Below are 27,707 nucleotides of genomic sequence, written 5' to 3' on the forward strand. Positions count from 1 at the left end.
CAGCTCATCCTCTTAACCTCTGCCTCAAGTGGACAAAGCTTGGGTGACTATGCTTTGGAAATACCAAAATCTGTCTCTTCAGATAATTAAGTTTAAAACCACAAGTAAAGAAGAAGAAGAGCAGATGGAATTAGAAGATGATGTTGTGACTGAACCTAATCTAATCTTGGCCTATGAGCCCCTCATGAAATTATGTGAGAGACTGGAATCCAATAAAGAATTGTGTCCAGTTTGCCTTGTTATCAATCAAGCCTGCTGATACTTAACTTCATGACGTTCCATAGATTAAAGTCTTCATGATTCAGGTTCTCATCTCTTCATAGCTGCAGCTGCAACTCTTTTGTCAGACCAGGAATATAATAACTATGGCTAAAAGGCAACAGTAGCAATTTGTAGATGGTATAGGATCCTTGCTAAATCCAGATAATCTTTCCCCACCTTCAGGATAAAAATGTTGACTCTGATGACAGAATGTGTGAATGTGTATATGTGCATGTGTGTGTATAAGTGCGCATGTGTAATGGCTCATGTACAAATGCTCTGGAGCACATGTGGAAGGACAGAGATTTTAAGCCAGTCTTTTCTGATTTTCCAGGGGTTGCAGTATGCACTTTGTAGGGTATCCATGGAGCTCAGAGTGCCTGCCTTTATTGTTCTCCATCCAGATCAGGCCATTGGCGACCAGGTTTACATACATGAAATATGACCCCACCTTCACTCCAACCACATTTGTTTAGACCAGAGGTGGCCATATAATCCAAAGGGACCAATCATATTTTCTCGCATGGCAGACTGTACTTATTCCTACTTCATTATGCTTTTTGTATTTAGGCCCTTTGCCATATGACTCTGTAGGACCTCCCACTAGAGGCTGAGTATATTTTCCCTCCCTATCGATGTTGGACTCAGCTATGTGACTTGCTCAAGGAATGTCATAGGATGCAGGAGACTGTGTATTGGGGACTGGGGCGTGTAAATGGCAGAGTTTGCTATGGAAGAAAGCTGAACTCTTTTTTCCTCTTTTCTGACTCGCCCCTTTGCTTAAACTGTTTTTTGTGGCTCTTGTTTTCCCTTGAGGTAAAGTTCACATAATATAAAATTAATCATTTTAAAGTGAAAAATTCAGTGGCATTTAGTATATTCACAATGTTTTGTAACCACCACCTCTATCTAATTCCAAAATATTTTCATCCCCCCAAAACAAAATCCCGTATCCATTAAGCAGTTACTCCCAATTTCCTCCTCCCCAACCCAGACCCTGGGGCCACCAATCTACTTTTTGTTTTTATGGATTTCCCTATTGCCATTGACAGAATTGTGTCCCCCCTCCCTCCAATTTCATATGTTGGGGCCCTAACCCCTTATGTGACTGTATTGGAAATAGGGCCTTTAAGGAGGTGATTAAGGTTAAATGAGGTCAGAAGAATGAAGCCCTTGATCTGACAGAATTCATGCCCTTATCAAAAGATAAAAAGACTCCAGAGCTCTCTCTGCCATGTGAGGGTACAGTGGGAAGGTGGCCATCTGTAAACCAGGAAAATGGCCGTTTGAAAGTCCCACTAGAACCCAAACATGCTGGCACCCTGATCTCAGATTCCAGCCTCCATGGTGAGAAATTTCTGTTGTTTAAAACATCCAATCTATGGTATTTTGTTATAGCTACGCAAACTGACTAGTACACCTATTCTGGATATTCATATAAATAGGATCATACAATATGTGATCTTTGTCCCTGGCTTCCTTCATTTAGCATGTTTTCAGGGTTCATCCATGCTGTAGCATGCATCAGTACGTCATTCCTGTTATGGCTGAATAATATTCTATTGTATGGATACCACCTTCTTTATCTATTCATCTGTTGATGGATGTTTTTTCCCCCACCTTTTGGCTATTGCGAATAGTGCTGCTATAAACCTTTGAGTACAGGTATTTGTTTGAGTATCTATTTTCAATTCTTTGGAAATATACCTAGGGGTGGAATTGCTGAGTCATAAGGTAATTCTCAGAACACTGAACTTTTGGTGCTCAGACCTTCAGAGTTGCTTCTTGATTCCCACACAAGAAATTCTTCCTTGAATTCCATAAGACTCCCGGAATACTTTCAATAAATTCCTTTTGTTGCTGTAGCTAGACAGTTCTTGCTGTAGTTAGACAATTCTTGCTTAAGCAAGAGTTAACCCGAAGCTTAACGAACCTAGACTAATAGACAACAAAATTTCTAATTTTTGGTCAAAATATTAGAAGAAAAACAGGTTCAAAACTCCCCTTTCAAAGTTTGCCACAGGGGTGGTAAGTTCCCTGTTGATACTAAGCGAATCAGGTGATTATCTTGATGAGATTCTGGAATCTGACTTGACTTTGTAACTGTTGCTTAGACTACCACTTACCTTTGGGACCAGGCAGCATAGGACCTTGCATTTAGAGCATATTCCAATTCAAAACGACTCCGTAAAGCTGCCACGTGGCTTCGGCCAGGCCCTCCGCGGCTCAGCAGACAATCAGAAGAAGAGGAAGGTGAGAGAGACCCACTGCTGTTACTTGATGCAGGAGACATCAGCTGAGTGAAGGAGGTGCAATTTCAATCAATTAATAAATCCAACAGGCTTAACAGCATAGTGTAGAATGTAGATTTATTTTAACTTTCCATTCTAGGATTTCTCATATTTTAATTTCTATTCATCTCAGCTTGCTTTTCCTTTCAGCCTCTGATGGCAACACCTGGCTAGCTTTTTTTGACCCAGCTCTGTGATGAGAGCTGACCCATAAAACTTATGCTTGTCTTTAACAAAACACAGTAGGCTCAAATCAGATTCATAAAATAGAACGTTATTATTTAATGGTTAAAAGATTCTCTACATTTTTCACTATGGTGATGAAATTCATGGCAGAGTTCCTTTAAATTGGAGCTTACAATTATTCCCTTTACATAAAATTATTCCCTTTACATAAAATGGATTTACACACTTTCCCAAAAATACATCCATTTTATAAAATGAAGGCTGCTTTAATGTCCAGCAAGCATGAGGACTAAATAGAGTTGTTGTAAGAGAATTTTAAAAAATATTTACAAATAGTTAAGTATAGTTAGAAAATAGAAGAGTGTGAGGGAAGAAAATGAGAAAGAGAAGAGGAAAAATAAGAAAGTAGTTTTCTTGAACTTTTGACACCCTTGTTACTTATGCACTCTACCTAACACAACTGAGAATATTAGTGCTTTGACATTATAATTTCATAAGACATGTAGAGAGCAGACTTTGGTTTTAAAAAAAATAATATATATAAATTCTAAACTCTTCACAGTAGCCAAGACATTTCTAAGTAAAGCTCCGAGAATCATGTGATGTCAGTATTGAAATGAACCTTCAAACTCTTCAATGATTTAATCTCTTCTGTGCATCCTTTTCAAGTCAGCTACGCAACCTGATGGGGAACCTCCAGAGATGGGGAACTCACTATCTCCAGATCCATTCATTTATGTTAGGACAGCTCTGACCATTGGAAAGTTCTTCCTCACAATTAACCAGTTCTATTATTGTACTTCATTTCCATCTGTTGGCCCACAGAGAACTAGGCCATTCCCTTTCCCGTATGACAGTTCTTCAGATGTTTAAAAACAGCTGTTGACTCATCCTAGATTTGTCTTCTCTGGGATAAGCATCCCTGGTTCCTCTAATTGGCTCTCACATACAGGATTTTCAATCCATTCACCACTCTGATCTCTATTCCCTAAAATTTGTGTTCCAGTTTTAATTATCCCTTTAAAAGGACATAACTGGGAACTATTTTGTTTGGCCATCTCAGGAGAGAGAGGAATGATCACATTCTTTATTCAGATGCAAGACAGATACTTCATATTCTAACTACGCAAAAGCTTATTATCCACTAACCTTCATGATGCTCCTAAACCGTATCTCCAACATTTGATTCTTTTACTATTGTTTCTTTGACTCTGGTGTATGATGATATATTTATTCCTATTAAATTATTTCTTCGATATGTCCTACTACTTTTCCTGCTTTCAAATATTTGTTGTCTCTCTCAACTTCACTATATCTACAAATGTGACGAGCAGAGCCTTCCTGACCTTGATCTAAACCACTGACTAAAAAGTTGAAGAGTAGAGAGGATAGAGCCTTATGGAACTACACAAGTTAAGACCCTTAAAGATGATTCTAGTCCATTAATTAGTGCAATCCAGTTCAGCAAATTCTCTTTGCATATAGCCCATAGTTATTCGTCTTTTCCACTAGGGGAGATTGTGCTAAGAGGCTTGGTCAATATAACAAGACTAGCTAGCTTAGCAGATCCTACCATCGTCCCTGTTTCTGGAATTCACTCTCTGATCTAACTGGATATATCTCAGGCTTGGCGCAGCCTTGCTCTGTCAAACACAAAGGTTCAGAGTGAGAGGATACTTGGAACTCAAGCCTGAAAAGCATCTCTCAACATCCCAAGCCTCTGGCAGATGCTCTTGTTAGTAGGGGCTGCTGTACTCCCACCAAATATACATCTACTTCTCTCCACCTCATTTGTTTCAGGACTGAAGAGAAGGGAAAGGAAGTTTTATGTTTAAAGAGTAAAGCTTCCTCTTTGTAAGTTCCAGTAAGGAGTCATGAGACAGAGCCACTCACTGCAGGCAGTAATTGCAGACCTGGAACACTTTTCCAAAAGATTAGGTTCCAGGGAATTCCCTGGTGGCTCAGTGGTTAAGACTCCGTGCTCCCAATGCAGGGGGCCCAGGTTCGATCCCTGGCCAGGGAACTAGATCCCACATGCATGCCGCAACTAAGAGTTTGCATGCCACAACTAAAGAGCCCATGAGCCGCAACTAAGGATCCCGCCTGCCAGAAATAAGACCCAGCACAACCATACAAATAAATATTAAAAAAAAAAAAAAAAGATTAGGTTCCAGTCACTCTTTGTTAAGATTTTAAGGAAAGAAAACTTTCCTTGGATGGTTCCACTTTGGGATTTAGTTGTGCAATCTCAGGTTGATGCTGTTTTTCCCCATTTTTGCCCCTCCATACACTCGTTTATATGTGAGCCTGTATGTGTGATGTCCATCCCTCTCTCCTGTAGCACTCACTTGCATTTGGGAATATATTATTATTTTTGAATTAGTGCTCATGTTTCAGTTCCCTTGCCTATTTTCAAATGCTATCTCCCGAACAGGTGTATAGAAAATTAAGGCAATTATAGAGAAAATTAAAGCAAACAGCTCCTTGATATTAAGGAAAGAAAATTCCATTAGTCTCATTACCAACACATATCACTTTATGTAACATATGTGTGGTATAAAAGCAATGCCTCCCAATTAATTTATGTGCTAATTTTAGTAATAATTTTTCCTGTTCTTATTGAACATAAATGGACAATGGCTTAATGTTTTAGCCTACATTTTGTTGTTTGTAGGAAATTTTGTATAGAAAGTAATGATTTACATAATTACCTTCTAACACATTTGTTATTTTTAAATTTTTACATATCAATTTTTTAAGCTATGCATACCCATGTCCATTTGCTTGCCTGATTATTTGTTGGAAGGGCCCCAATTCACTCTGAATTTGCCTTTGCCCTACAGATGCAGTCAATTCTCCTCCACCCTAAGAACTTAATTGACAGGGTGAAAATATGAATGGAGTTATGGACACTCACACTTTCTTTCCACAAGCACCACCTTAACTACATTCCCCAACATCGTTGGATATTCAAGCCTTTGTAATGGACATATTTCAGAAGGCAAAGTTCTTACCTCAGTGTTGCAGAGACACTCTTCTAACTTGGTAACAACTTCAGAAAATTCGGGTCTTCCCTGTAAATAAAGAAAAGACTTCTTTTCCCCAAAGAATAAAAGGGAGGCAGCTGTCTTTGGATTTTAAAATTGGATACTTGCATGTGCAAAGAATGAGATTAACAATAAAGTATATTTTTATTTAAAATACACTTGTATTGAAGTGTTAATTGAATGTTCATTTGCTGTTCATGGAGGGATGTTGAGTCTCCCTCTGATAAGAGTTTTAAGTCAGAATTTGCAACTACATTCAGATAATGAAATAGTGGAAAAGCTTTAATTAGCTTTGCGCGCTTTTACGTGGCAGGTTTGCCTCTTCAAAATCAAAGAATAAAAGCGAATACTAAAAACTATTAACTATCTCAGTGCCCTATAATACACTGTTCAATGTGTCTGTAGGGAAAGAACTGCTACAGCTGATTTTATAATTAGCTTCATTTTTGAAAATATCATCTCAGATTCAAAACTAAGATCAATAGCAACCTCACGACTATGCCCTACTTTAGGGGTTAAGATAAGCTTTTAATCTTCAAAAACTGTCATTAAAGATATTGTCCACTATGAACCTTAGTGTCAGATGAGTTTGGTCAAATAAACATTTCTTGTATTCTGATTATATTCCAAGCTTTGTTCTAGTTGCTAGAGATATATAAATGACTATGGATCTATGGAAAAAATTCTCAGGATTTTAGAAAAAGTTGGTTTCTTTTGAAGAAATTATATGCCTTCTTTTTTCAGGTCCTAAGGACATGTTACAGAACCTATCATTTCTCCCTTTATGAAACTTTCACTGCCAGGAGGTGGATAGCCCAATTTAACATTCAGGTGCAGTAACCAACTAATTTAGATTCTTAGTAGAACAATTTCTCCCTTAATATCTAGCCCTCCCCTGAGGACACTGTTTGCCCCAGAGCTCTCTCAAGAGGAAGCCCTTTTCTCTCACATATTCCTGTACTTCTAGGTGGGTGGGGATGGTACTGGGGGTAAGCAGGGGTGGGGGGTGTCTGTGTCTTTCTCACTGACATTGTAACTTCTAAATGGTTTCTCCTGGAAACGCCACCAGTTTGTCAAGCTTTTCCCCAGAGTCCCTCTCCTTTCTCTGAAGGTGTTGCATCTGGCTCACTGTCATGCTCTCTAGCACTACTCTCAGTGCTTTTATTATCCATGCAGATAATCATTAAGGTGGCCTGACCTCTGGGTCCCTTTGTCTCCTCTTCTGCAATGCTCTTATCCTCCACCTTCCCTTGGTCACTTAGCTCCCTGGTCATTCATACCCTAGGCCCTGTTACCAGCGAAGCCTGCAACTCCTCCGTGCTCTCCATCCTCACAGTTTCTGTCAGATGGCCCTCGGGGCTCTACCTCCTCTCTATCCAGCTCACTTCATCCGGAGCTCCAACTCCAACAACTTCGACCGCATAAACCATCTTACCACTTAAGAAGACCCTGTTTTGCATTGTGAAGATTTTCAAATATACCCTGAAGTAGAGGAAAATAGTGCAATAAACCCCTGTGTATATGTATATCACTCAGCCTTAAAAACCATGTTTTTGCTACTATTGTTCTATCTATCTTTTTGTCTATCTATCATCCGATGTCTCCCCTATTTTTTGTTCCTGTTACCATCTTTTCACCATCATCCAGTCACCTTATTTCCTCCCAGATTTAGCTTAGATTACACTGGCAATCATATTCACTCCATTCCACATAGCCTCAACTCCCTTGCCCTATCATGAATTTTGTACACATTTGGAAAAATCCTAGTCTTGATTAAATCCATCCCGATGGGTCTTATTTCAAAATTATGACCCTCTAACCTGAAGTGGACCCTCAGTACTGTTTAGAGAGTCTATTTCGTATTCCTAGCTCACTCTCTCTCACTCTCTAAATGGCTATTTTGCACCTTCTCCTCTTTCCTCAAACCTCTAGTTCCCGCTAATACTTCAACCACCCACCTATACCTAAACTCACATCATCTATCTTCACTCCCTTTTCTACAGATGAACTTTGCCTGATTCTATCCAAGGGCAATTCCTTCACTGTGTACTAGATCTTATCCTTGCTAATCTACTCAAGGACATTGCTCTAACAATAATTCTCGCTTCTATTTTTTGCATCATCAGCGTTCCACTTTCTATTGTCTAATCCCATCAACATACAGACATATAAATTCTCTCATCTTAAAAACAAATAAACAACAACAAAATAAAACTCTTGACTCTACTTCTTCCTCAAGCTACTACTCCATTTCTCTGTTCACCAAAATTGCTCTAAAGAGTTGCCTAAATTTGCAGACTCTTATTCTCCTTCCATCTGTCCTCCATCCCAATCAGGTTTTCTTCTATAACAATCTGCTGAAACTGCTCTTGTCAAGGATACAGATTTACCTCCTCATTGCTAAATCCATCTTACTTGGCACAGCATTAAATGCAAATAATCATTCTTTTGTCCCTGAAACATTCTTCAACTGGACTTCAGGTCACTATTTTCTCATTATTTTTCTTCACTATTACTTGCTATTTCTCAGTCTTCTCTTTAGATTTCACTTCTCCTCTTTATCTTTAAATTTTAAATTGCACCAGGCCTCAGTCTTTGGGTCTCTTCTCTATTTAATTTGTTGAAGATTTAATTCAGTCTTATGGCTTTAAAAAACAACTTCCAAATATCTATACCTAGCTTAGTACTCTTTCTTGAGCTCTTAACTCACACATGCAACTTCTTGCATTTATAGTCTTCTCTGCTTCAGTAAATGGTAACTCTATCCTTTCCGCTTCCCAAAACCACAGGATAATCTCTGAATTCTCTCTTTGTCATACTCTTGCTTCTAATCCACCAGCAAATCATAATCATTCTGCCTTCAAAATGTATCTAGAATCTGAATGAACAAACTGCATTTATATTGGATCAACCCTCCCCCAGATAACAACTGTAAACTCTGGATAAAATGTAAAAGACGGTGACCTGGAAGCAACAGAGAGTGAACAGGAGCAGGTAGATTTTGGAGGGGAGTCACAGAAGAAAGGAAGGGCATAGGATAAGTTTCTTATCTTTTTTTTTTTTTTTTTTTTTTACAACATTTACCCTAAGGGTAGGCCCCATCTGCATCTTAGGGAGCAATTAAAATTCTGATGGTGGCAAGACTGCAGTTTTGCCTGCTTGAAGAACCCGAGGATAGAATTCAGGGCATCTAGGGTAGAGTGAATTAGCTATGGCTTTGTAACAAATTATCACAAGTGGTTTAAAACAATACCCATTTATTATCTCACAGTTTCCGTGGGTCAGAGTCTAGTACAGGTTAACTGGGTCCCTTGCTCAGGGCCTCACCAATTAAAATCATGGTGTTAGTTCACTCTGTGATTCTCATCTGAGGCTCAGGGGCCTCTTCCAAGCTCACTGGTACTGGAAGAATTAATTTCCTTCAGGTCCCTGTTTTCCTGCCAACTGTTGTTCAGGGATGACTCTCAGCTTCTAGAGGATGCCCACAGTTCCTTGCCACATGGCTCCTATAAGCAGTTCACAACATAGCCATTTGCTTTCTTTCTGGCCAGCAAGGGCATGTTTCTCTAAACTTTCTTCCCCTGTGACCAACTGGAGAAATATTCTTTGCTTTTAAAGGGCTCATCTGATTAGGTCATACCTACACAGAATAATCTCTGTCTTGCCATATGAGGAAACATAATTATGGGAGTAATATCTCATCATATTCATAGGTTTTGTCCAAACTCAAACGTAGGGGGTATTCCTGGAAAAAAGTGGAAGGAATCTTGGGAGCCACCCTAGAATCCTGCTTATCACACGTAAGCACTAGAAAATGAGGGGAAATCCTAGAAGAAAGGGGTCTGGGAGAGGGAGCCCCAGAATATGCATATAAACTCTGCCTAATTCTCTGGCTGACCTCTGAACCACATATGCATAGGGCAGACTCTAAGCAGCCCAGGTAGGCTAAGAGAAGTGAACTGAGATTAGATCTTTTGCTCAATGCAGGACATTGTTCTTACTATTTTTTCAGTCTGAATTATCTAACTCTTATTCCTGCCTGTGGAAACCCTCTGCCCTCTTCAAGCCCAACTCACAAGACACATCCTTTTTAAAGTGTCCAAGGATTTCACAAAATAATTTTTCACTATTATTTAGATTTATTTCGTTCTTTCTTGTGTTACAACTAGCTATTTACATGTCTATATCACAAGCTGGAACGTGATTTGAGGGTAAGCAAAGTCTGTTTACTCCTGTATACCTAGCATGTTCCACTGCACAGGATAGCTTAGTTGAGCTCAAATTTGTTACATTAAATTGCATCATGATAATAGAAAATTATACGGAATCTGACTACCTCTCATCCTTGTCTAAACCACCATCATCTTTTGCTTGTATTATTATAGTTTCCTTCTAACTACTTTTGCTGCTACTATTCTTTGCCTATTAAAAGTATGTTCCCAACACGGTAGCCAATCCACAGCTACCATCATACTCAATAGTGAAATACTGAAAGATTTTCCTTTAAGATTAGGAATAAGACAAGGATGCCCACTCTCATTCAATATAGTATTAGAATAGAAGTCCTAGTCATAGCAAGTAGGCAAGAAAAAAGAAATAAAAGGCATCCAACTTGGAAAGGAAGAAATAATACTCACTGTATGTGGATGAGTTGATATAGAAAACCCTAAAGACTCCACCAAAAAACTGTTAGAACTAATAAACAAATTCAGTAAAGTTGCAGGGATACAAAATCGATATACAAAGATCTTGTTGTATTTCTGTACACTATTAACAAGCTATCAGAAAGAGAAATGAAGAAAACAATCCCATTTACAATTGCATCAAAAAGAATGAAATACCTAGGAGTAAATTTAACCGAGGAGGTGAAAGACGTGTACACTGAAAACTATAAAATATTGAGGAAAGAAATGGAGGAAGACACACATAAATGGAAAGATGTCCCATGATCATGGATTGGAAGAATTAATAATGTTGAAACGTTCATACTACCCAAGGCAATCTACAGATTCAATGTAATCTCCATCAAAATTCCGATGGCATTTTTCACAGAAATAGAACAAACAATCCTAAAAATGTTATGGAACCACAAAAGACTCCGAAAGCTGAAGCAATATTGAGAAAGAACACAGCTAAAGGCATCATGCTCCCTGATTTCAAACTGTATTACAAAGCTATAGCAACGAACATAGTAGCCAAAATAATTATTTAAAAATGTGCTACAGAAGAAGTAATGCCACTCACAAAAGCCTCCAATTACTCTCATCTTATATGGATAAAAACCCAAAGCTCTTGCATTCATCTCCAAGGCACGCACAGCCTGCCCCTGCTATTTCCAGGCTTCCTCTTCCTCTTGTGTAGCAGGCCACGCTGACCTCCTCAGGCTGAGAGCACACATGCCTTCAGGGACTTTGCATTTACCATTCTTCCCACCTGGACTGACCAGCACCTTCACCTTTCCCAGGTCTTTGTTCAAATGTTACTTTATCAGTTTTTTCTTGTCACCATATTTGCCCTATTTATTCCATAGAACTTATCACCAGATGACTTAATACATATTTTCATATTTTTGTTTATTGTTTACATCCCTTCGTAGCATGTCCATCCAATGAGGGCAGGAATTTATCACTCGCTATTCTATCCCCAGTGCCTTCAGCAATGCCTGGTGCACAGAAGGTATTCAATAAATACTTGTTGAAAGAATGATAGAATTAATAGTTTTATGTTTTTTTACATTTTATTTTATTTTCAAACTATTTTTTGTATGGGTAGAAGGTTTTTATTATAATTTGCTTTAAGTTTTTTTTTTTAAACCAATCAGGGAATACATTATAAATGAATGGCCTTTTTTTGAACATTAAATCCAAAATGGTGTTAATATTTCATTGGAGGGCTGAAATAATGGTAAAAATATGATACTTACTAAACACTTAGAACATTTTCTCTAACTCATAATGCTCTGTAATGTAGGCATTTATTATTTCTATTTTAAACATGAAAAGGAAAAAATAAGAAAAATTAAATAATTTATCTAAGATAGTATAGTCAGTAAATAGGAGAGCTGAATTCAAAGCTAGGTAGAGCTTGTGATCTTAATGCTCCTTCATTCTCCCTCTCTATGTGTGGCATCTATATCTGTGAAGAATAATTTCATTGTAAATATATATTTCAGTGCCTGAGATTAGGTTCTGCATACTAGAAAGAACACTGGATTTGGAGTTAAAAGACCTGGTGTTAAATACCTAATAGCTATGTGACTTTGGATGGTTTATTAACCACTCTGAACTTCAGTTTTCTCAGCCTCAAATTGAGTTGCCAAATTAAAAGAGTTAAATAAGGTAATGTATTTGCAAAAGTTCAACAAACTATCAAGTGTTTTACAAAGTAACTTAATTTTTTAATAATCTATATTAATGGCTGTGCCTTGGATGTGAGTTCTCTGAATTTATGGTCAAATGCTTTAACAGTTCAGTTTGTTTTTTTTTGTTTATTGTGGGTATACATATATATTTGTTGAAGCATAGTTGATTTAAAATATTATATTAGTTTTAGGTGTACAACATAGTGATTCAATATTTTTATAGATTTTACTCCATTTAAAGTTATTGCAAATCATGGCCATATTTCTCTGTGCTGCACACTATATCCTTGTTCCTTATAATGGCTCAGTTTAAATTCTATTCAAATTAAGCATTTTAGTCATTTATCTAGCATCATGTGAGAACCCAAAGTGCCCACTAAAAAGCAGGAATCACCAAAATGCCTCATGAGCTGAATATACTGAAATCCCTGGATAATAAATACCAACATTATGATGTGCATTGCCCTCTACTTTCCTTTCAGGTGGATGGCTCATCTCTTTGCCATTATGCTGCAGTTGGTGGAAGCCTGCCCTGAATCATGTGTGCTATGCACCAAAGATGTAACCCTCTGTCACCAGATAACCTATATAGTAGGTACTAAAACCAGTAACTCTAAAAAGCAGTGTTCAGTGTACCTGACAAATTCATTGCTATGCCTTTCTTTGTACTGACTGATCTCTTGGCTCAGCCTGAAAGAGGTAAACTTTTAAAGAGCAAGCTTTCTTTAGTACTAAAGATTGATAATATTATTTTATTTTCCTGTTCGTCCCTGGTGGTCTCAACCAAAACTATTTTAAGACCTTCAGAGGTAACTGAGATATTTTGCTCTTATAAAAGAATACTACCATTTTATTGTTACACACTTTTTTTAATAAAAGAAAAAAATAGATCACTTTAATTATATTTTGTCCATACTTTGTGCAGATTTGAAACCTACCACAGACTGGAAGAAATATCAATGAATCAGGAATCTGAACTGCAATTGTTCAGCATTAGTAAGATTAAGTGATGTACCAGCAAAACAGATTATTATCAAAGTGCATCTAATTTTGAAAGTGTAGTCTTTTTTTATTGGTAGTAAATGAGCTGTAGAAATGCTAACAAGATACACTGCCTGTATTCATTACATATTGCTTGCTTAAGTCAACAATTTAATAAGACACCTTATTAACAGATTTGAGGAGAATGTGATTTACATCCTGATATCCAAGAAGAGATAAACAAGCTATAAACCGTGCCAATCGAAAAATTTCAGAACAAATCTAAGATCGAGTGGAAGAAAATGAGTTCTTTCATTTCTAAAATCCTATGACCCCATGAGAATTAAGAGGTAGATGGCATTGTCATTCCTGACAGGAGAGAGACAGTTTCAAGGCTAGTTGGTTGTATACTGTCTCCAATCTGTATAGAAAACACTTAACAAACACTAAACTCCCATCCTCTCAAATAGATCTGACTTCACTACATTTTTTTTTTTGATCAGAGATAGCTGATGTTTGTAAGAAACAAATATTGCTCATCTACATTGCTGCACCTCTATATATTCCTTCTCATTTACAAAGTGTCACATTTGTGAAGTTAGATTTCATAAACACAGAGACAAATGGATGATTTGCAAGTGGAGCCTGTCTGGTCCTAGACAAGAAGTAATTGACAGAAACAATAGCCTGCTCCCTCAGAGTCAGAAATCTCTAGAGGACTGAGGATCCTTAAAAACAAAACTCCCTCAGCCCATATGAAAAACAATGATGAAAGGAACAAAATGCCAAACTGGTTAGAATTAACAGAATTCAAATAATCAGTAATAAATAGTAAAAAAAATAACACCCCCAAACAAAAACCCCATGACTTAAGCTTGCTCTTGCTACGGAGATGGGAGCAATTCTTCCAAAAGAAGGCACTGTGGAAATCCTTTGTCTTTTACATTTTTTTAATCTCTTTGTTTCAGTGATGTAGTCTGAATTTCATAAGGGAATTGTGATTTGCTTTCCCCATGGTTGATTGTTCTAATATCACCTGTAGACCTCCCAGGGACAATGGACTCTTCCATCCTTATGACACTGTCATTTGCAGTCAAAACAATTTTAGCATGATAAAGATGTGTTACAATAACTCCTGATTATAATACATCTTTATCGAGTTAAAACGCTTTGATTTCTAATGACAGAGCAGTGATAGCTCTGGGGTGATTATGGTGAAGGGATTTAACAGTTGGAAGCCCTGAGTACCACCTGTCATCACATGATGGACTTCATTGGAGGGAACAGATATTAGACAGGAGGCCAAGATGGCCCAGACTATAATGAGAACCCCACTGACAGATCCTCAGGTTGTCTGGAGAGAACACAGATCCTTACCAAGTTGCCAACTTTTAGCCTGGAGCTAAAAAGCAGAAACCAACGGTCCTTCTCACTTCTCCCACCCCAATCCACACCTTTATGTTTGAGAGAAAAGATGATTGGTTTCACAGCATAAGTATACATTGCTTGTGGAAAACTGGTTAGGGAGCTCAGACACAGGCTCGGCTCTTGAGTGAATCTGTCTTGGGCCAGCAGGGCTGGAGCAGGTCAGTACACAGCCTCACAGAGAGAAAGCCTGAAAAGCCACCTTCAAAAAAACATCAATGATGATAATCCGAAACAATGAATTAAATTTGACATCTAAAGGAACAGATGGGTTTGTGTTTCTCAAATAAACATGTCATGGTAACAAAGAATATAAAAATCCATCATTCTGATAAAGAGCCACCTTCCCCTTAAACTGAGAAATCAGAGAGTCATTTTCATTTTGTTTATTGTTCTTACCCAGGTGATAGGATTGTGCTCAGAGGGTATTGATTATCTCTGCTCTCCACTGTGCTCCCCTCCCACGTGTGTGTACTCGCTTCTAGTCTGTGCTTTTCTTCTCCACAGCAGCCCCTGTGACCACGAGGGTTTTAATCATCACTGATGGGTATCTCTCCTCTATAGAGAGCACAAATCTGTCCCTCTTGTTTAATCTTGCTCTGCTCTCCTTGAGCAGAAATGGCATCGAGGATGTTCGGGAAGACGCCCTGCACACCCTTTCGAAGTTGCGGACGTCGTTGCTGGAGCACAACCAAATATCCAGCTCTTCGCTCACCGATCACAGCTTCAGCAAGCTTCGCAGTCTGCAGGTGCCGGCGCTTGGCAATAACCCTCTCCGCGCCCTGCAAGGGTCTTGGTTCCGAAACACCAGGGGCCTGACCCGGCTCCAGCTGGATGGGAATCAGGTCACTAAACTGACAGACAGTTCTTTCGGAGGCACACATCTCCACAGTCTCAGGCATCTGGATTTATCTAACAGTTGTATTTCCTCCATTGGGCAAGATGCCTTCCGGCCCCTGCCTCGACTACAGGAAGTAGTCCTGCCGGATGTTTTTCCTCCACTGAAGCAGTTAATCCTTCTGAGCTTAGATAAGAACCAGTGGAGCTGCACTTGGGATCTCTACCCCCTTGCCTGGTTCTTAAGAAACTACGTAAAGTCTTCTGCTCGCACGCACAGGAATGCCAAGGACCTAAGTTGTCAGCCATCCACCATGGCTGTGGCCACTGCAAAGAGTGTGCTAAGGCTGTCTGAGACTAACTGCGATTCCAAGGCTGCCAACCTCACTCTGGTTCTAAAGGACAGAAGTCCCCTCTTCCCAGGGCAGGATGTGGCCCTGCTGACTGTCCTTGGCTTTGCAGGTATGACAGGGAGAAGTGTACCCAGCTTTTCTCCATATTCTTGAAGTACACTAAATGATGCCTTTCTCAGGCAACTGGGGAACCTTTCCAGGGCTTGTGGAAGGGAGAGGTTGTCAGTAGTGTGGGAGGATGTTAGTTGATTTGGCATAGGTTGCAAAAATTACCTGTTGCAAAGACGCTGTCTAACATAGAGGAAAGGGCCTTGAACCAGAATTCAAGAGCTCTAGTTCTGGTATAACTAGCACTGTGATCTTGAGTACATTAACCTGCTATTCAGACTGCAGTTTTCTTGTCTGTAATGAGGGAATAGTCTATATTTCAGTACTGGTACATTCATTAAGATGCTGGGAGATAGGGGTTAAAAAAGTGATGAGACATAGTCTATTTCCTCAAGGCACTCCCATCGGTGTGCTTCTCCGTGGTGGAGTGAGAATCAGCGGGCTGTACCAAGTGCAGGGGGAGATGCTATTATGACAACCAGGTGCATCCTGCTCTATAGTGCTTGTATAAATACTATAGAGCTTATACAAGCTCTATAAGCTTATACAAGAGCATATATACAGCTTATACAAGCATGAGCTCTGCAGTTAGATTATCCAGGTTTGAAACCTGGCTCTGCTCTTACTTGCTGTGTGACTTGGGCAAGTGATTTAGCTGCTATGTGCCTTGGTTTTCTTCTATTTGGGGGTTTTGAATTCTTTTAAGATTTCTGTTTGTCTAACTTGTTCACAAACTTGGCACATTACCCCACCCCCCAACTGACTAAGGAGAGGATAGTATTCAATCCTTTAAATTTTCTATGGTAGTTTAAAAATTTTTTAAACTATGCATCAGCTATCATTACATCTCACTGGATGAATGATCTAATGTGATGCTTTGTGGCATTAGTCAAAGACCAAATACGCATGAGATTTGTCAAGATATCTAGATGTTTGTATGCTTTCAGTGCATGGTGAAATCCTTTGCACCTGTGGGTAGCCATGGTGATGAGAAGTGTGTGTGTGGGGGGATGTGTGTGTTTGTGGGGGGCTCCCCAACACTGGAGGGCCAGAGGCTTGCAAATGGCACTCAGGACTGAACTGATATACTTTGAATATGTGCCGTAAATAATTATTCCATAGCAGGTTTCCAGTGAATCACTTGAACATCAGATTTTTAGCTCCTTTTAATCAGGATAGATGGAGACCAGTGTCAGGTCTAGACAGTGAAACTACCACCAGCAGTAATCAAATTCACTTGGAAGTGAATTCGAATTCTCTCAGGAAGATAAATTGTTTTAGAAGATGTGTAACCATGTCAGTAATTTTACGTGCTAAGAAATAATTTACCACAAAAGACAAAAGCACTAGAGCAACAAAGAGTTTTTCCTTAAATGTGTTAGAATACTTAGTATCTTATAGGTGTCGTTTATGTCTATTTTTAGAAAAGATTTTGCCAAGTTAGCAACTCTGCATTAGTGTAGAGATAGATAAAAATTCTGGAAGGTTCCAAAGGCTTTGTCAAAATGATAGGAAGCTTAACATGCTGATAAATTATAAATATTATTACATGCATGTTAAGTTACTGTGTGTGAAATTACCATAAAAATGTACCTTTCACTGATTAATTGTTAAAGATGCTATTTTTAAGCGAGATTCCTCTTTAAAACAGCTCTGACTTTTGATACCTATTTACTCCTTCGAAGGTGCTACTCCTCCTGAAGTGAAAGTGTGGTCAATAATCTATCCCTCTAGATTGTGGGAAAAACACTTAGAACTAAAATTTGGCCTCTGATTCTATTTCTTCTTTGGCTATAGATAAATCATCACAATTCCAAGGAATATGTAAAATCATATTCAGTGAATTTAAAACTGGTAAGTGGCTAATTGGCCCCTAACCTCTTGACACTTCCTATTCTGTGAACTGGAGGATAAAAAGAGAAAGCTTTCATGAAGCTGTAACATTTCCAATTCTTCAATGAGATTTTTATCATTAATTTTGCATTTTTGTTGTCTTTCCAACTCAGAAATATTCTTAGAATACTTTTTAAAAATTGCAACAATGCCCATGGCAATGAAAATTCAGCCATCTTCTTGATAGTAGGTTCAGCCTACCTACGAGATTCATCTGCTGTTTTTGCTCTCTGCAGTAATAGAAAGTGACCATACCTGAGTGGTAATGTGACACAGACATAGCTCTAGCATCACTAGCGGGAGAGTGAGTGGTTCCTCGCGGTTTGGACACAATTACTGAGAAACTTTATCCCATAATCAGATTACGCCTACTCTCATTTCAGTGGCTGATTCATGCGTTTAAGAAAATTTAGGTCTTTCTTTCCTTTATTATTTGGTTTAGTAACTGCATCAGCCATACAAAGTATTCTCTTAATGATTTGTTTTGGATTCTTTTTCCTAACAGCTGAGGCTTTTAGGATCTAATAGGACAATACCAAGCCTAAAAAGCAGCAGCAGCAATTACAACCACAATAACATATAACAATGACCATTCACTGAATCTTACTATATCAAAATACTGTATTAAACATGTCACATATATTATCTCACTTGATCTCTGAGTGGTATTAATTATTTCTGTTTGATAGAGGAGGAAAACTAAGGCTCAGAGAGATTAGAAAATGTTCCCAAGAAATGTATCAGAACAGAGCTTTGAATCCTGAGTTTTCTTACTCCATGTAAGAGATACAGAGATGTTTCTAAAATTTTATTATTTTCATGTTTTTAACATTTAAAAACCAAAACCTTTGGAAAAACCCAGACTCTAGGATCTGGCAATTAAAATGTTCTGATTTAACTTTTGCCACTACTTTAAAAAAACATTGTGTTTTTAATAGAGATTTCATTATTTCAATATGTTATAGCACTTTCCAAGAGTGTATTGTTGTCAAAGAAATAAAAATGGGGCTTAAAACGTTACGATCTGGTAAGCTACAAAAAGGTTGGCAGATTTTGCCAGAAACTGCTATTCTATTTGGTTAATCTTCATCTTTAACAGAAAAAAATGAAACAACTATGCCTGACCCCTTCTCTTTTCTTTCAAGTTTAAAAAATATCATCACATTTTCATTAAAGTTGTCTGCAGTGGAGAGAACCAGGCATAGTGCAATCAAGGAGTCTAGAATGCTGGTATCATCTTATTCACTGTCTTCATCTCCAGAGTCAGGGAACTGAGTTTTCCAGGGCAACTGACTTGCCCAGGGTCACACAGCAAGTTATAGGTAAAGCTGGACTGAGAACGCAGAACTCCAAACTCAGTCTATACTGACACCGTGTCCTCCTGATCATCATTTTGGAGATTTGTAAGATTAGACCACTCAGTGCTTTTCATTATTAGGATTCATAAACAGAATTCCTTCTGTTTATTTAAGAATATTCAGTAAACAATTCTGGGATGCCTCCTCTGTGCCAGTGTTGAGAGCACTGGAGATACAATACCAAATAAGACTGAAAAGATCCATTTCCTCATAGTGCTTAATTCTAGCAGGGGAGGACAGACAGTGAACAAGCAAATGAATAAGTGAACACAATAATTTTATACTGTTATAAGTGCCAAGAAAAAAGGAAATCACTGTGTCAGAGAGAGAGTTGGGTGTAACTCAGAGACTTTGGTATGAACATCTATGTGGTTGAAGATGCCGTTTGTCAAGATGAGAAACAGTGAGGTAGAAACAGGTTAGACTCTGCACTTGAGTTTGAGAAACACTGCCGTTTACGATGTTATTTAGAGGATAAGCTAGCCTATAGAGAACATGAAATGACAGTACCAGGAATTCTGAGATTAGATGTCAATAATTTTATTGTGGTAGTTCAAAGAAGGGAGTGATCTTTGCAAGATGGGAAAAAAATAGCAAACGTGTCAAGAAATTGGGAGGTAGGATTTAGATTTTAAAGGATAAATGAAATTCAAATAAGCAGAGATAGGAGAAAGTATTAGAAGCATCATTGAGAGAATACACAAAGGCTTAGAAGTACATTTTAAGACTAATGAATTGAAGAGTTTGAAACATAGCGTTTGAATGTGGGAAATAATAAAAAAATGAGGCTAGGAAAGAAGGTTATGGCAAGATTATACTGAGTCTTGAATGCCAAGGAGTTTGACCTTTATGCTAATAGAAGCCAATGACGTATTCTGAGGTAGGGGATGAATCTTTAGAGATGATTAAAATATGGCAATAGCTTGTAGAATCTTTTTTTCTTTGGGAGTAGGAGGTTATTGTACATGAGAATTTCAGGGTATATGCTAAATGTGGTCTATTTTTATTGGCTATGGGATTAAGAAATAGGAAGCTTCATTTCCCATAGGCAGAAAAAGAATTTTTTTTTGCAGGAATTATTTTATCTTGAATGAATTTCAGTCCATGAAAAAAAAACCCCTTTTTCTGTCAAACACATTCCAGATGGTATTGTTTCTTATAATTTTTAATCGATACAAAGAAAGATCCAAATTGGAAAACAGAACAATGTCGATTAAATATCCTCTGTCTGGACTAATATTTTTCCACATGGTGATAGATTTCCCACCCATTTCGACACCCTTTAAGCCATTAACCTTGATATTTGTGGATTTCACATTTGATGATTTATATGTTTCTTCCTATGATGTTATCTTTTAATAGTCTCTCTCTTTGTCACAGGAGCTGTTGGTCTCACTTGCCTAGGTTTAGTTGTATTTAACTGGAAACTCCAACAAGGCAAAGCAAATAAACACACAGAAAACCTTCCTTGCAGAACCTTCGATGAATCCCCGTGTGATCATGAGGCAAGAAATTACCACGCTGAGGGATACTGTAACTGCCACTTAACTCAGGAAAACGAGATAAAGGTCATGTCCATTGTGGGGTCCAGAAAGGAAATGCCACTCTTACAGGAAAACAGCCATCAAGCAGTACTGGCCTCTGAGTCCACAGCCCTTGACAGATCATTTAGAAACCTGAAAGGGAAGGGCCATGGGGCAGACAGCACTTTCTTCTGCTTTGGTGGCAGACTGCTGCAGTCAGGATGTTCAGAGCCTCCTGGGAATATGGCAGCGTTTAATGAAGCCAGCTTACTTACAAGATATTGTCCAAAGAGAGCTGAAAAGCTGAGGAACCGTGAGCCTGGGGAAGTCCAACCTCAAACTCTGCCACAGCATGTAACAAGAACAATAGGTGAGTTGTCTTGTTTTAGAAAATCCCACTCTGTTTAAATCCCTCTGAAAGGGTAGCCTCCTTTGATTTCCTCAAAAGAGAAATGCCATAAAAATCATCGTGGCACCAGCCTATTCCTCTCCTAAAGATACTGGCCATGTATCTTTGTGCGTATGGAGTGAGGTGTAGATGGACACTTCCCACCCTCAGGGGCTGAGAGTACACCTTGTGCCCATTGGCAAGTGAATTTTGTGACCCAACACCTAACAATGTTTTTTTTTTTTTGGTTTGTTTGTTTTTAAGAAGCCTTTTAAATAGCAATAGTGCTGTTAAGATTTATAGGAGGCTGAGTATCGGCTTCTATTCCAACATCCTTCGAGTCTAATGCCAGTTCTACAGTAAGCAACCTTCCCAGAGCATGACATGTTAGAAGATTGGGCCTTCTAATGCTAGTGATTCATTTCAGGAATGATGTCAAGACACATACTTTGCTTGCTGAGCTGTCAGGGATGATAACTTCCCAGTTCAGGGAAAGTCAGGACTTAATTCATTGTCCCATGTTGGGAGCCAAGTGAATCTGGCTGTGACATCTACCCACTGTACATGGGCGATGTCAATATTTAGGTGGAGGCAATGAATTAAATGTCTTCCTTTTTCTCCCTGAATGGTAAGGCAATGCTTTCAGGCTCAACAGTGAAACCTTTGACAGCTGCTCTGTAAGGAGGTTCCTGTCGTTTATTTGAATTGATTGACAACAGGCAGAGCTTTCTCTCAGAATATGAATGACAGAGGTGCTGCCCCAAGAAATTCTTACCATGGGGATCTGGCCCTAAGGATGGATTTGGGGACAATTGGAAAAGAACGAAACTGTATGTTATTCCATATGTGGTATAAAGCAGGATGTGAATTTATGCCATTGCATCCCCCAGACTTCAGATCTTACCAGTTTCGGGGGCCTGATGATTTGACTGAAAAGAGGAATGGCCAAGGAAGAAAACATCTGCCATAGAAACCCGATCAGATTGGTTTTATTTTATAAAGCAATAAGCACTTAGCCTTTCAATAGAATCATACCTTAGGCAGATGTTTCATTTTAGCTTTCTCCAGAGCCTTCACTTCTCTGTGGGAAACTCCTATACTAAAGGGAAAGTGGCCTCTTAACCATTTAAAACCCAGTCTCTTGTTTCACACAAATGCTGGTTTGTCAAATCAATACAATTACTTTTAAGAAAGACTTGAAATTTTGCTACATGCCAGGCATTGTACTGAAGCTGGAAAGGACAGTTATTGGAGAGAAAACGTTCAAGACCACACCTGCTCCAGAATAGAAGTCTGTAAGAGGCAATATCACTCTAATTAGGGCTTCTAACTCGGAAACATAGAATTACAGTATGTCAGGGGTAGAGGAGATTTTAGAGGTGATCTAGTCCAATAGCTTTTAATATTTATCTTTGAGCCACAGAACTCTCTTAGAATATGTTAAAGGCTAGCAATTCTTTCCCCAGAAGAATTTTATACCCACATAAAGTTCCCACTAGTCTAATCTCCTGATATCCAGCGAGTAAATGGCTTCTTCAAGGTTACTCAGAGAGTTGAAGTTAGATCTTAGATTAGAACTGGATGCAAGTTGGGGCTTATTTCACCTCTTTCTTTCTATCACTGAAAGGAATACTTCTTTCTTCCTTTGGATAAACCAGTTTCACAAAACAAGAAAAAGTACACGGGTAAGATGTAATTTTAAAGTTAATATGCATTGTGGAAGAGGATAGGGTTTAGTAACAGACAGACCTGGGTCAAATTCTGCCATATCATTTAGCGGACATGTGACTGGGAGAAAACATGCAACCTCTCTAAACTTGTTTCTTCCTCTGTAAATGTGCTAGGAAAATAGGACTTGTCCAAGGGATCAGGTCTCTTAAATGAAAAAAATGAATGTACAATATTTAACACAATGCCTACCTCTTATGCTCAATTAATGGTGAAATATTACTAATATTTTTGTCACTAATATTATTTAACATGTATCATTAATAAATATTGTATTAACATGCACCATTTAAAAGTCTCAGACAGGTTCTTTCAACACAGACTAGGCCATAGTCCAAAACACATATTCATTTAACAAATATTTAATGAATATTAAGTGATGCCAAGTAAAGCAGATACGGACTCTGCCTTACTGGAACCAGTAATGTCACAAGTATCTCTCTGTTATTGTTGAGGTTATTATCTGCTTGAAACCTATATATTACTCAATATTTTATTATGTTCTTCCTAATATTTAGTCCCAAGTGGTAAATGAATTGAGAAAAAAATTACTATAGCCACTTGGAAAGAATTTAGATATTATTCATATTTAAAGCTAACCTCATGGACAACTAATCTAAAGATTTACAACTATGAATATTTTTATTTCTAATTCCACAACTTTTACATCAGCATCACAACTGATTAAAATGTGGCCATAAAGAGTGTCATTGCAAACACACCAAACTGCCAAATGTCCCTTGAGGATTTGGTTAAAAATTAGGAAATTTTCAAGAATTGCCATAATCAGAGGAGTCCTTTCTGCACCTTTCATAAGGCTTCTAAGCGTCTGTTTGGTTGGAGTAATAAAACTCTGCTCAGTGCTAAATTCCTGCATTTATTGTTCAGCAGATATCAGCAGTGACACATTTAGTAGAAGATATGCAACATCTGCTTCAGCCTTGGCAAGAGAAAGTCTTGAAAAGCATTTAACAAATGAATCATGGCAGCCTCCAATAGAAAAAGGAGACAATGGCTTACAACCACACAGGCTGAGACATTTTATTATAGACTCATCATCCAAGCCTTGTGAGCCTGAGGAACACTCTGTACAAAAAATCTTACAAAAACATAGATCAAAATATGATGATCCTTGTGGGCTGTTAACACGAAGCAGGCCTGGGTATTTGCAGCCAAACGGTTGTCTTATCTGTAAATATGTGCCCTGTGATCAATTTCAAGATTTTGTGAAAGAAAGGAAGCCAAATCGTCGAGAACTTTCAAAGCCCAAGAAAGAGCAAATCCAAATTAACAGAGCAATAGAAAAATTCCTCATGAGTGAGGACAACATGGAGTTATTGGGGTTATCAACAAAAATCAAGAAAACATATTCCCCTAAGAGGGTTAGCTTCCATCATCCTGATTTAGTAGAAAAAAATCGTTTGGTGATGCCATCCAAAACATCAAGCCGTTGGAGAGAGCAGAAAAATCAAAGTAACCACCTGACCAACTTGGATCTCAAAAAATGTAGCAATCCTCAGGAGAGAAACAAGGGAGGAAAATGGCTTACTGATCCACAGATTCTGCAAAAGAAGAGAACCAATCAATCTGACTTCAAAGGGAAAATTAAAGGACAAAATTTAAGGATAAAATTAAATTTTAACCCTTTTAGAAAAATTAGAGTCCATCCAGAAAAATCGTTGCCAGAATTCCCAAAGAAACACAGACAAGTGTTGTCACCTTCTAATAAATTCTCCAAAGTTTCTGAGAAAGAAGCCAAAATAAACCTTGTGTCCTCTGCAGATTTTCACCAACAGTCTGAGAGTAACAACTATGTTAGATTCACTGCAAAACGGCTGCCTCTCAAACATGCCCCAAAGCAGACCCCATATTACAGAAAAAACATTAAAAAGGCTCCTCTCTTCAGTGCTGACAACTTGTCAGTGGCCAACCAGAGCTCTGTGGAAGGCAACTGTCACCCTACTGGTCATATTCCTGATGGAAACCCATCAACATTGCCTCAGCCAACACCCACTGTGACTGAACACAGGCAGTCACTCTCCCGCATCTCAGCTGAGCAAGTGGGAGGTGCAGCTCACCTTGCACTGGGCATTCCTTGTTACTCACCAGCGACTTTGGAAAACATAGGAAGGGATATTTTACCATCCCACCATTCTAGGGGGGCTACTGACCAAGGGGCGACAGAGCCCACTGAACACATGGAGCAGGACAAATCAAAGACCAGTGAGCTAAACCAGTTTTCTTTGTCCCTGGGGAATCAAATCCACGGGACTGAAACCTACAAGGAACATACTTTAGATCAAAATCAAACCTTACAACATGTAGAGCAACTCTCAAGTCACGAACAAGTTGGAAACGAAGAAAAAACATTAATGACAGAACCCAAAATATCACATCCAATTGTGGAAATTTGTGTTATGGGTGAGGGAAATGATGTAGAAAAGAAACTTCCTAAAACAGAAACTTATGATTCCTCTCCTATTTCCCGGACACAATCCAAGGGCAACTTTACATTTATGAAGACAAATTCTATTCCATACCAAAATAAAAGAGAGCTTCCCAAGGATATCAGTACCTCTCTTAGTACTCAAGCCATCTGGCCTCTAACCAATAGTAGTGAAAAAGGAATTGACAGCACAAATGCATTGCCCAGAGATGACGGCGCTGAAGCACTGGAGATAAAAATAGTAGGGAAAGAAGAGAAAAAAATGTTCGATGAAAGCAAGGCAAATTCTAGTATGTTAATTAGGACCACACAGATGACCTTAAATGGCACCACAAAAGAAAAGCAACAAACTTGGGAAAATGGAAAAGGTGAAAAACATATATTATATGATTCAAACTCTGTTGAGGCGACTATTACAGCTAAGGATTTGAGAATGACGAGTTCCCATGAAACCAAAAATAGACTACCTTGTAGTGAAATAGATCTTAAAATTAACAGTAATATGCATGATTTGAGAGAAGTTCAAGATTTTCAAACAGATAAAGATGACCGTGCACGTAAAGAAGGTGCAATGACAGGGGAGACATTACCAGAGTTAAAAGACATTAGTTTTGAGGCAGAAAATAAGGTGTCTCTAATTCTTAGAAGAATAAATGAAGCTGAAAACTCCGCTCCTAAACCTACATTGTGTCCACCATCTGCTGAATATGTTAATTCATCACCTTTAGGGGCAGAACAAAGTGAACAAAATAACTCAAATAATAATCCTTTTCTACTTTAGCTTTCTTCAAAAGGACACACAAACACTCCCTTGCCTTTGCATGCACTTCAAATGCAGTATTTTGGAGGAAAAATCCTCAGTAACTCTTTGTTATCAATAAAATAAAAGTACACAGTTGAATATAATGCAAAAATCAAAGAGCCACGAGATATGTTTGACACAATTAATTGAGTTTGCTTCTCTAAGGAATGGGAAAATGGGAAAGAAGAGTTGTGTCTCATCCTGGAAAAGAAAGCAAACATTAAAAAAAAAAAGCCTTAAGCAAATGAAAGATTAAATAAGAAAAAAGTACTTGAGCCGATTTACACTTGATGATTATTTTATGGAAATTACTATACACATCTCAATTAGTGGTATTACAATATTGCTTTCAACATAGATGATTATATATTCATACTTGTGCCTGATCTGTTTTCCTAATTATGGTATGAAAATAAAAATTGAGCTTTGTTTGTTAACTGTAGTCTAGCTGATATGCATATTGGCATATTTCAACCATTTGCGACTGTTCTGTTGACAATTATGCTAGATCCTAAGTAGAAGTCTTTAAAAACTGTTATTTCTCTAAGAGAAAAATTTAAGGATTTCCAGAGGTAGGAGGCCATTTCTGTAAAATCTGTAAAATCCTATAAATCCACTAGGTGGAGATCTCGACTTCAATCATTTTAGAACAAATGGGACTTCAAAATCAACACAATAGCTCCAGAACAAAAGGAATATTAACAAGCTTTATTGCCAATTGTTATTAACTTACGATTTTGAAAACTAAATAACCCATTAGCATGTAAGCTTTCAAGGCTTGAGCTCTTGAGTTTGGCATGCTACTACCGTTTGGTGTGAGTATTCTTCCTTATGCACAGGAGAGAAATGTCTTTATAAATATTAGATTTAAAAGCCATAGTAGAATAAGCATTTCTTATTCAAAGCCACACTTATTTGAAAGATAGAGGTATACTCAATATTATTAGTGATATCCTAGTAAAATGTTGAAAGCATAACATCATGGTGTAGAATACTATAATATTTCACATTTTCTAGTGGGAAAAAAGGTCACAAATGCAACTAACTTTCTCTTCCCCTGTCTCTATATCGAAGTCTCCATATCTTTATATCTACATGCGGCAATATTATAAAGCTTAAAAACTATTAGAACAATGTAAATATTGCTTACATGCCCCCCTATTTCCTGTTTTCTTTCCTATTCAGAATTGGTAGCAAATGACAACTTTCTTATTTTGAAAACTTCCTAAACTTATTATCTCTCTTCTTTCCCTGGATTCAAAATGTTCTTGCTTTTAACTCCGACTCCTCTCCCCTCTCTCCTCGAGCTCAACTCCTATGCCATCGGTCTGCCTCCCCTGATCCCACTTCCTTTTGTCAAGCACCTTGAAGGTAAGAAGAGCATCTATGCCAACTTTTTCTTGCACATTAAGTTTACTGTATTATAATTGCCAGCTCCCTCAGTTTTGTAGAGCAGGTTACTCTTTTTCTCTGTAACTATCTTTCTTTTCCATTTTCCTATTTTCTTTTAAGCACCTTCATTTTACTGCAGAGCTGTTAGCTTTGTTTGTCACTGCCAACAATGTCCCTCATATCTAAGGGCTTAAAAGTACTCTGTTCACTAGCTTTCATTCAGAAGGCAGTGATGACAGTTCTCCTGGACTCTTTCCTCTCATCCACTTCCTAAATCCGGTCTTTTCCCTGCTTCTGTTATGTTTCCTTTGAAGTAGTTCTCAGATT

The 27,707-nt window shown here is 38.2% G+C and overlaps 2 protein-coding genes across 2 annotated transcripts in view; one reads left to right on the forward strand and one right to left on the reverse strand.

Moving 5' to 3' along the window:
* The window catches only part of TNNI3K (TNNI3 interacting kinase), a 286,650-nt gene that overhangs the window by 52,126 nt on the left and 206,817 nt on the right, over positions 1 to 27,707 (reverse strand). The window contains exons 22-23 of the mRNA XM_061186445.1: positions 5,753 to 5,812; positions 2,388 to 2,557 (exon numbers count right to left, since the gene is read on the reverse strand). Of these exons, the coding sequence (XP_061042428.1) occupies positions 2,388 to 2,557; positions 5,753 to 5,812 (230 nt within the window). The remainder of the gene's footprint in view (positions 1 to 2,387; positions 2,558 to 5,752; positions 5,813 to 27,707) is intronic.
* On the forward strand, positions 12,654 to 25,967 carry LRRC53 (leucine rich repeat containing 53). The gene is made up of 4 exons (XM_061187216.1): positions 12,654 to 12,741; positions 15,060 to 15,851; positions 20,482 to 20,994; positions 23,632 to 25,967. Exons 1-4 carry the CDS (start codon positions 12,654 to 12,656, stop codon positions 25,965 to 25,967), a joined length of 3,729 nt encoding a protein of 1,242 aa, XP_061043199.1.

This window comes from Eubalaena glacialis, chromosome 3 (assembly GCF_028564815.1).
Source record: "Eubalaena glacialis isolate mEubGla1 chromosome 3, mEubGla1.1.hap2.+ XY, whole genome shotgun sequence".
NCBI lineage: Eukaryota > Metazoa > Chordata > Mammalia > Artiodactyla > Balaenidae > Eubalaena > Eubalaena glacialis.

Bases quoted from the DNA above. Each gene is read 5' to 3' on its own strand.
- LRRC53 (XM_061187216.1), top strand. From the start codon at position 12,654: ATGCTGCAGTTGGTGGAAGCCTGCCCTGAATCATGTGTGCTATGCACC. The intron at 12,742-15,059 runs GTACTAAAACCA...TCTTCTCCACAG, and splicing joins CCAGATAACCTATATAGTAG to CAGCCCCTGTGACCACGAGG. The intron at 15,852-20,481 runs GTATGACAGGGA...TCTTTGTCACAG, and splicing joins GACTGTCCTTGGCTTTGCAG to GAGCTGTTGGTCTCACTTGC.